At 44.8% G+C, this 10,753-nt stretch overlaps 1 protein-coding gene across 1 annotated transcript in view; it reads right to left on the bottom strand.

Annotated features, from left to right (window-relative positions):
• Positions 1-10,753, bottom strand: part of RFWD2 (ring finger and WD repeat domain 2) — a gene marked incomplete at its 5' end in the record, with an annotated part of 205,772 nt that overhangs the window by 54,422 nt on the left and 140,597 nt on the right. Inside the window, one exon of the mRNA XM_019530579.1 lies at positions 997-1,114. Within this exon, the coding sequence (XP_019386124.1) occupies positions 997-1,114 (118 nt within the window). The remainder of the gene's footprint in view (positions 1-996; positions 1,115-10,753) is intronic.

Consider the following 10,753-nt stretch of genomic DNA (forward strand, 5'->3'; position numbering starts at 1 on the left):
GGGGCGTGGAGGGAGCAGATTGAGGTCCCCACGGTGAGGGAGGGAGTGGGGCTGGGGCAGGTGCTGCCCAGCTGGGAAGGGGCGCAGGACAGAGCCGTGAGTGGCTCATCCAGGGGGTGTGGGGAAGGCAGGGGCAGCTCCCACTGCTATGCACACCCTGGGGAAGGCGTGCACTCCCTGCGTCTCCGTGTGGAACAAGGGTGGGCTGCAGGCTGGGACCAGAAGCTGTGCCCAGGCTCTTCTCAGCGTGGCAGGCACTGGGCTGCACCTGCCCCAGCCCCACTCCTTCCCTCACCACAGGGGTCTCAATCTGCCCCCCCCCCCAGTCTTACTGGTTGGACACTGCTCTCCAAGCTGCTGGGATGTACTCCTGGCCACGTGCATGGTGTGGCTGTGCGCATGCACACAACATTTATTGGCGACATCAGGCAAAAAAAGCCAATCATCGAAAATGTCCATTTTACTTTTATTGGTGCTGATATGATATGGAGCAACATATCAGTGCACCTCTAGAAAAATTGCTCTATTATCTTTCTGTAGCCAAAAAATGAGTGAAACCTAAGTAAGAGTTGGCATTTTCGGAGGGATGTTTTGAGTCTAACGAAGTTGAGAACTACTACACTAGTTTCTAACTCAAATTTAAATTTGAACACTGGTCTTCAAGAGAGTATGTATCATCACACTGGGCCACCTGGTCAGGACTGCTGTATTACATGGTGTCTCATGGGCATTAGCCAAATTTGAGGGGGGGTTTGTTTGTTTTTACTTGAGTTCCTTTGCTCTTTGAAAGCAGATGCAAGTGAGACCAGAAATAATTTTCTATTTTTGTTTCACAAAGCACATGAATCTGCTGTTTAACAGAATGATAACTTGCACACATGGCATGCACTCATCCACACAGGTATGTATGCACAACAGAGTCCATGAAAAAGCTCAGAAACCTGCCAAGAATCAACGATTATAACGCTTTCAATGAATGTGAACGGAAATACTTACGCAGAGACAATTTCTTCCCCACTCACAAACTTTGCATAAGAGACAGCCTTGCGATGCCCTTTAAACACCATGATTGGCTGTTTAGTGTTGCGAAGATCATAGTAGTGAACACAGTGATCTGGAGACAAAACAGGAGTAAGAGGCAAAACTTGTTAGAAAGCAAAGGTAAGATTTTTCCCTTACAGCTAATTGATTACTTAAGAACAAGAGACATGAGAAAACATCACAAGGTTCTGAAGCACAGCCTTAGAAATACAGTCCAAAATTTTCCTGCTTCTACCCCCAAGTGAAGCTTGTTAATTAATAATTTGCACAGATGTCAGATGGGCTGAAGACTAAAACTGTTGCTTAATTTGGAGTGTGTCAAATATGGACTACATTTTTGGTGCTTAGCCTACATGGACTCCAGCATGTTGTATTTTTGCTTTGCTTATTTCCCCTCCCCCAACTTCATTTCAAATCAAGAGAATTAGCATTTCCGCTAATGAAATAACACAGTCTAAATTCCTGTTCCCCTTAAGAGCTAATTCACAGATGTACTGCAGTGCCACAGCTACATAAAAAGAATCACTACAGAGGTAGCAGTGCATTTTAATTTCTGCAAAACTAAATGTCATCTCCCAGAAAAGAGGAGAAAATGCATCACAGATCCAAACCCCAAAGTACCCCAAGCATTCTCTTTTGTTCAACAAGGTTAATCAACTCCTTCCTCCCCCACCTTTCAATCTTTCATTTGGAGCTTGATTTAATTAGTCCCTGGTACTATAGAAACGAGGAAAAAAAGACAAAACACGCAAGGTGAAACTGAGCAGAAAACCTCATTTCTCACATGGGGTGCAGACATGACATTAACCTTGCAGTAATTTGCCTCTACTCTAGGGTACAGATCCATGATATACCGTCATACCCTTGGTATAAGTCACTCCAAAGTTACCCCTTTGAGGATGAAATATACACTGGTCAATTTAATACTGGGGGAGACTTCACTCCCAAAATAGTCCCAGCATCTACTGGCCAAGCTCTGTAGTAAAGTGTATTGTGACAGCTAGTTTGGGAAACCTGGCCACATGCCTGCTCCTTACTACAAAGACATTTACTATGGAGTGAAGCTGGAGGTAAGTACTCTTTAGCAATCAAGTCATGTGTCCAGAGGCTTAGAACCATGCAAGATTTGGGCTTAGCTGAAAACATGAGTTGACCTTCCTCTCATGACCTTTTGACCAAAACAGAAAATAGAATGAGTCTATTGTGAAGATAAATTTAAAAGGGACTCAAAGCAACAGTAATTTTTCCCATTCACTTTGGATTTCAAGACAGTATTCTAAGCCTAAAGAATGATACTCCATTTGTCCCAAAATTTCACATGGTTAGAGACAACTGGATTTTAAAATAGAGATCAGCAGGGATTTTCTTTGTTTAAAAACACAAAGCCACCCCCCACCCTGCAAATTCTCTGACAAAATACCCCCAAATCAGTGATGTATATGCATATGTATGTTTATGTATGTATGTATCAGTTGAACACTATTTTATTGAAATACAGTAAAAGTTCGATCACCTGGCATCCCTGGGAATGGGCGATGCCAGATAACAAAATATTCTAGTTAATTGAGCAGCCTGAGCCGCTGCTTCTCCCACTGTGTCTGGGATATCCTGCCACCCTTTCTGTGGGCCCTGTTATGCCTCGGGGCTGTGGGGGCTCGGCAGCGCAGGCTGCTTTGCCCCTTGCCTTGGGGGCTTGGAGAAACTGGAAGTGCCATGGTGGTCACTTCCTGTTTTACTTTATCTTACAAGCCGGCATGCTGGTTAATTGAGCATGCTGGCATGTAAGATGCCAGTTAACAGAATTTTTTACAATTATAAAGCAATTTGAAGCCTACTAGTGCCTCAATCACCATAATAAAATAAATTTTAAATACCTATAAATTTTGGTGTTTGATATTGGGTTTTCTTACCATGGAAAATCAGAGCTCCGCCTGCCCCCTTCACCTACGAGGACACAGGTCCAGCTGCCACTGCCTCCACTACCCGTGTTTTATGGCACTGAGCAGCCCAATATGTCAGTGTCCTGCCCATGCCATTACCCCACTCACAGCCCCTGGTGGTGCCCCCCACTTCCCCCACCCACAGCCCCTGGCTCTGCCAGTGCCCTTTGCTCCCCACTCACAGCTCTCCACCCACCTCCCCCAGCCCTGCCAGAGGGAGCCCTCAGATGCCAGGACTACAGGGACAGAGACGCTGGTCTGCAGCCCCCCGCCGTCTGCAGCAGCACTCAAACCCTGGCTGCTGCCTGTAGGAGGCAATGGATACTGTGGCGGATCAGAGCGTGGAGCTCAGCTCCCCCTCCCCCATGGGCGGCATGACTGGAATGAAGCTAGGGAGGTGGGGGAAGAGGGGTATAAGGGGGAGCAGATGCAGGCTGTCCGCTGCTGGCTCAGGCTCCCCACCCTGCTGCCCTCCCCCTGGGATCTTCACAGCTCAGTGGACGGGACCCGGCACAGCAGGGCAGAGTGGAACCAGGCAGGGAAGCTCACTGCTGCTGCAGGGAGCTCCATGTTACTGTGGCAAGGCGCCCCCTATCTGCCCAGTAGCAGAGAGGGGCACAACTCTGTGCTGCCACCCCATATGCTGCTGGGTGGGCAGGGGCCACCTCACCATGCTGGCATGGGGCTGTGGCGGTGGCACCAAACTTCCCCACCCCACTCTGCCCTGCCATGCCAGGTTTTGCCCACTGTGTTGAAGAAGCTCGGGGGGGGGGGGGGCAGCAGGGCAGGGCATGGAGTCCAAGCCAGCAGCCTGCCCCCAATCCCATGTACAGATTCAGGGGGTACATGCCCTCATGCTCCCCCCAGGAATGTCTGCAGGGGCAGGGAGCCAGTCCCCTGCACTGTTCCCTGGATCAGTGTTTCTCAACCTTTTAAGTAGCAAGTACCCCCTAACTTGTGAAAGCTTTCACAAGTACCCCAACACTCAATTTTCCAAGGCATTTTATAGTTACAGATTAATGTGTGCCGTATGTTGGAAGAAAGGTTATGTAAGGTTGTGGTATGACAGATGTTTGACCTGGTGTGGATAAGGTTGCCACCTTTTATACCAGGGGTGCACAACCCAAGTATGGACCTGGGCTAGAGGTGATGTAGGCCAAGGCCAGGTGGGCTGAACCAAATTATTACTGGGAAATTTAAAGCGCTGCGCAATACGCAGCACACCAAATTTTTTGCCATGCTTTTGAGAGGAAAAGAGGGCGAGAGGGAGAGTGTTGGGGTACCCGTGTACCCCCTGCATGTGTCTCACGTAACCCCAGGGGTATGCATACCACAGGTTGAGAAACTATGCCCTGGATAAACTGCCTGCAGCTCTGTCCTGTTCCCTGCCAGGGTTCTGAGGCCACGCATTCCAGCCGCGGGCCCCAAGCCCCACGCACCACCCCAGCTGGCCAGCAGCCCCAGTCCCAGCCCAGCTCAACTCCCTCCCCACCCACCATGGGGGCCTCAATTCCATCTGCTGCCAGACGTACCTGGGGGGAGCTGTGGCAGCTGCTCTCCAAGCTGCCTGGCAGTCATGTCCGTGTGTACATGGGCACATGCACATGGTGCCCCTGTTGATCACCCTGTTCCCACTCCCTCCAGTCCCTTGCAGGCTGGAACTCTGCCAGCCTGCGCCATTTCCTGTGTTTTTCTCCTTAAAATCTGTGTTTTACAGCATTTTTCTGTGGCAAATGGAAAACCTTGATCCCTGACGATCAGGTTATGGTTACAAAAACTGTCCCTGAACAAGCAAAGGCAGACTTTCATTTGTATAAAACAGATAAATTAATTGTGGTAGAGAGGTGGCTCTATCAAGCACATCTTTAGTAAACATGTCAGTTTATATCCAATATCTTAGGGCAGCGATTCTTTTTTTTGTATTTCAGCATGGAATTTAAGAGATTTTTCTGGTAAAGAAGAGGTTTCCCTTCTACCACTTTTTCAAACTGCATGCTTCTCTATGCGAGACAAGTGTTCCAAGCAACCATGCCTTGTGTTATTTTCCCTACTCATAGTGAAACATCAGGAAGGAGGCAACACTCAAAAATTATCCTATTGTGTTGAAACAAGTATTGCACCCACCACTGCCCCACAAACATTCTGGAACAAGTTTCAAATGCAACCACACTTTCAATAATAGCTGTTTCTTCTACAGACTGTACTAATCTTCAAAAGTAATAGCAGTCCACACTTTATCCATTATGAACCAGATCATTTTTGCAACTTTAATACTCTGGAATGCTTCAGAACAATATAAACAGCTTTAAGCAGTAAAATGATAATCTAAAAAGGTACCTTTCACAGTTTGGTGTTCAAATGCCTTTAACAGGATGTATTGTGTCTGTTTGAAAATCCCAGCCTAAATGTAGCGCATGTTCTTAAATCTGGCAAGCATGCATGTTCTGGTAGGTCAGAAACAGTTAATTGGCTGCTGTTATTTTAACAAGCTGAATGGTTCCAACAAGTCTTCCTTCAGGAGCTTGTTAGTGTGCAAGTCTTTTAAACCTATTTTTATTTGGAATCACAGCCTCCTCTCCAGCTGGGCTATCCTTTTCTAAGCAAAAGATACCTTTTGAGTGCTTTAAATTTCATGCTTTAGATGGTGATAGGAAAAGGTGTATGTGGGGATGAGTGCAAAGGAGATACTGAAACAAACAGCTGGATTAACATAGACAGGAAAAAGGTGACAGTGTATGTATCTGTTTGCAAGCATGAGACATGAAGTTGCAATTCACCTTCTAGACATCGCAATAAACAACTCCTAGCCTGCTGGCATCTGGCCCCAGCACAACGTGCCCGTCTGTGCCAGCACTGCAATCAATCACTGTCTGCCCTGATCAGTACAAGTCCAAGGGAATGGCAAGGCCACTGGATTCTAAAATTAGCCACTTAATTATTAATTGATTATTTCAGCTGCTAAAGTGTTGGTGCTCAACTGAGTTTCTTATTAAACTGAAGCAGCTATTTTTAAGTAGATATATCAAGACAAATGCTCAATGCATTCATTAAAATCAGAACAGGTGGCCATGTTTTATAATTAAAGAGATACTCTCTCTTTTAGGCCATATGGACTTTCACAAAACAAGATAAAAATGCCATCTGCTAAGGAAGCAGAGATCTTAAAACCTGAGCTAAATGAGAAAAATAAAATTCCCAGGTACCCTAGCAGAAACCTCTCATGGTGAGTTATGATGAACTGAAATTGTCCACAACTGGCAGTATTCTTGACACTGCAGTCTATGATGGGTTAGGTATTAGAAATGTTCTAGAAAGTTGAGAAAACTCAGTAATCATGAAAGCCAACTGTAACAGAAAACCCGCCCCAGTGATTTTTCCTCCTCCAAGCAGCACACGTAGCTCCCAAACTTATGCCAGTACCCCTTGATATCTTCTTGCAATACTCCCGGTTATTCAGGTCCTCAGAGCACTCCAAAATACAATTCAATGCTACCTGCAGATTGTTTTTCACCTGAAATTTGAATGCTACAAATACACTGAAAGAATCTGATGGGAAGCCACTGAGGTTTTTTTGATGGGTATACACACAGTTTCTCCAAACTGGAAAATTAATTTACTTATGAAAATTTCAACTCCTGAATCCATGTTCCTAAGTCAAAAAGCCTTGCATTTAAACTACTCAAATGCCAAAATGTGAACCACTTTGATTATTTCTTTTACATTCCACCAGAAATATACTGATGTTTTTCCTAACCTGGGGTTATTCTATCAGCTTTATGATGTTAAAATTTTATAGTAATTTCTGTGGATTTGAATGTCACTGTAGAGAATATTATCATAAGTCTCCTTTGTTATTCACTCAAAGGACTTTTTTTTTTCCGGGGGGGGGGGGGCATTGGCTTTTTCTTTATTTTTTTAAGCTAGCTTGTTCTACCCCAACAGTTTTCCCTTATTTGTCTGAAATGGGAAAAAAGAGTAGCTGGGTTTCACTTGTGTACACTGTAGTATCAAATAACATTTCTTATTCAAAGAAAGCATGTTCAAAGAACACAGACAATATTTCATCTTGGAGATACTATGGTGACATCTAGTTAAGGAGTCAAGCACTGACAACAAGTCTTACAAAATTTCTGAGAAGTCCCACCAAGTCCCCAGAGTTGTAACCTTAGGCTAGAAATTTAGTCTGTAAACAGTGAAGGGAGAACCCCCACGGGTTTTTATGGCAGCACTACAACTCTGTTTGCAGCCTTAGTGTCTACAAAGGCACAACCATTAAATACCATCACAGACAGCATCACTAGCCCACCTAGCAGCAAGGCCATAACCTCAAGCAGCATATTTAGCATGGTTAGGAACAGTGCCAGAGAGGAGACAGGTTTGTAATTAAGGCACTCAACTGGAATTCAGATTTGGGTGTAATTCCTAGCTGTGCCAGTTTTCCTACATTATGTTATGTTGGGAACGTCACTTTGACTTGTCAACATGAGAAGAACAATTTAATTACCATATTTACTTGCTCCCCCCCCGCCCCTCCACACACCAGCACAGAGGAAAAAAAGCCCTTCATCCTAGATTTGCACACCAAGTGTGTGTGTGGGGGGGAAAAGAGTCGCAGGTAGCTGATGGGGCTGACTAAACCTAAGCCCAGGCTGGGGCCATAGTCAGACCCACAGCAGCCCCCTGCCCCCACCCTGGTTACCCTCTGCAGCTTCTGCCCCTGTCCCCTTTCCCCTTTACTATCAGGTGCAGCTCAGCTCCAGATTGAGCTGGATTCCCTCACAGGGATGGAGCACATGGAAACTCTGTCCCCTGCCCAGCCAATCAACAGCACCGACACTACTGCAGGGCCTGGCCAGGGCTGTGCTTCCATGTGTTGCACTCCATGACCTGGCAGGGAACACAACCCAAGCAGCATCTGACCATTAGGAAGGAATGGGGGGGAAGGGACTGAGATTGTAGAGAGTAGGGAGGGAGGGGCAGAGATTGTGGAGAGCTGGGGAGGATGTTAGGGGGGCAAGAAGGCTGCAGGGATATGTGGCGGGGGGAACAGAGGTCAAGAGGACCATCTGACCCTCCCCCAGCCACTGCTTTTCATGCTGCAGCATGGGGGAGGGTGGAGAGGAATTAATTTAAGGCAACCGTCCATTATTAGGTTCTCTACTTGGAAAATTAGAACAAATTTATAATTTTCCATATATAGAATCTAATTATTAGGGGTCCATCTTAAATTCAGGGTCATCTTAAATTTGAGTAAATACGATGCATTCTTTTAAAACAGATTTTGTTAAAGAACCTTTGCATGGACATGTACAACTTCATACAGATTTCTTAAAAACTCTGCCTTATCATTTTAGCCAAGATCAGAAAGAGTTCACCGAGGTTGCGCTGCTTTAACGAACTCCATTTTCAAGGCTATTTAGTTAAATCAGTACGCTTTTCTCCTGTAAATAGTGCCTTCCTCTCTCAGTGCCCCTTCATAAAATAGGGAGACTCTTACTTTATCTCACAGGCATGGTGAAGTGGGCTCAAGTAAAAGGAATATGGTATACACCAACTTGCATGAGCTGGCAGCCAGAGTTGTCTGCCTTCTGCCTCCTTTCCCTGGGAGGATGTTGGCATATTTGGTATCACCTTCAAAATGGCAACGAACTAAGTTAAGGGTAGCCAAACTTCACTCTCAGACAAGTGCAGCACTTTGCATGCTAGAAATAGCTACAGCTATAGTTGAGGCAATCACTGGCAACAGGCTCTTGCTTTTGCCACCCCATAGATCCAGCTGCCTGCTTGGTGACAGAAGTGGGGAATCCCACTGGGAGACACGGGGGCCGGAGGAGAGGAAATTAGAACAGTAACTGAAAGGCCAGTAAACGAAATGGCAGGGAGAGCAACAGTGAAGACTATGGGCAAAGCTTAGAGCATTACCACCCCCCCCCCCAAATTGACACCTTTCACCTTCTGACAATTAGAGCTTGTGAAGTGCTTTAATATTAATGATAGGCATCGCCAAACAGTAAAAACATAAAACGGTGAGTTGATAGTGTTTAATGGAGTCAGTCATTTCTTACAGAGATCCCCTGCATTCAAGAAGTACTTTTTTTTTTAAGCAGAGCCAGATATTTCGCTAACACAGTAACTACTTTTGCTTCCAAAATTTTACATTCCTGAAACTACCTGTACCAAGAAGCATCACTTGTTGCAAAGCATATGACATTTACTAGTCAGTGTTGACTGAAGAAAGTTTCTTTTGTCACGGATGTTAAAAGAAGAATGGGTAATGCGTGAGCAGTTTTGTACATTTCACTGACTACTGGTACATCTGGAGTAGTGATGCACGTAAACCAAGGCCAGAACAACTGATCACTCCAGCCATCCAGAAACTCACAGTAATGCTCACTTTCCACATCAACTATTCCATCGCTGCCGCTGTTAGCACTTCTAATACAACATTAACTAACTAACCTTCAGACAATTGCAAACTTTTTTTCTTCTTTCTACCGTTTTTGGAAATGTTGGAAGAATTAGAATTATATGTCCTTCAAATGTTTTATTATTTAATATTTAGATAAAATACAACTGTTGAAAAAAAAATCCAGTATGTAATATTTCCTCAAAGTTATTCACAGGTATATATAAATTAAATCTAAAATTAGGAATAAAACCACATACTACTAGACAAAGAAAGTTAGACCCAAGTAATATTCAAGACAAGATAAAGATTCAAGGATAGATGTATCAGTTCATACCCAAGTACCATAAAAGTCTTGAACAAAGCAAAGCTCCCTTCAGTAAAGAGAGTAGTTTTTCTATACACTGAATCCAGTGCATACTGTTTAGTTATGATCTAAAACAGTGGTGCTCAACCTCCGACCAGGGGGCCAGGTCTACCCTGCAGAGCCATGTCATCTAGCCCACAGGTTTCCCTACTACCCCAGGTCCAGAAATTTGGCAGCAGAGGAGCAGAGACAGTTAACACTATCACCACTTCTCTGCTGATAAATTTCCAAGCCCTGAGGACTAAATCTCACATGGTGCCACATACCATCTTAGTCCTGCACATCAGATAGGGCCCACACCCTGGATCTGGCCTATGGCACTGAGAAGTTGGGGAACACTGACTGAAACAGCTTGCTTACTATTCTTAGAAGTATTAAATAGTTGGTCAAACAGGAAGAACTCAGAGGACTTTTAGCACAATCAAATTTGTTCCGCCTTTAGCAATTACAGTCCACCACATGGATCTAAAAAGCTACAACTCTGTTTCAGGGGTGTACTTGGTAGTCATGTTCGTCTGAGACAAGAAGACATACAAAAAGCTAGAATTCTTGGTTCCAAAATGATACATTTTATTAGACCAACTGGGAAATTGCACAAAAACTCTCATTTTTGGCAAGCTTTTGGGATTGTTTTGCAACTTCCCAGTTGGTCTAATAAAAAGTATCATTTTGGAACCAAGAGTTCTAGTTTGTGTATGACAACTCATTGTAGCTCTTGATCTACAGCACTTTTATTACTGAAAGACTGATGCAAGGTAAAATTAGTAACTTTTTTTTTTTAAAACAAACAGTAATGCTGCATCCTATGGTACCAGGAAACTCTGACTCCTGGGTAACGTGGGGCCCTTGCAGGATGCCATGGGAAACTTGGCTGTCACACCAGACAGCAAAGCTAACATGTTTAACGATTTCTTTGCCTCCGTCTTCCTAAGTAGGGACCAGAACAGCCACCTCCCTGCTGGGCCCCCCTCGGGCCCCAGGGGAGGCACACCTGGGCCA

This window comes from Crocodylus porosus, unplaced genomic scaffold, assembly GCF_001723895.1.
Source record: "Crocodylus porosus isolate Cpor-Errol unplaced genomic scaffold, CroPor_comp1, whole genome shotgun sequence".
NCBI classification, from domain to species: Eukaryota; Metazoa; Chordata; order Crocodylia; family Crocodylidae; genus Crocodylus; species Crocodylus porosus.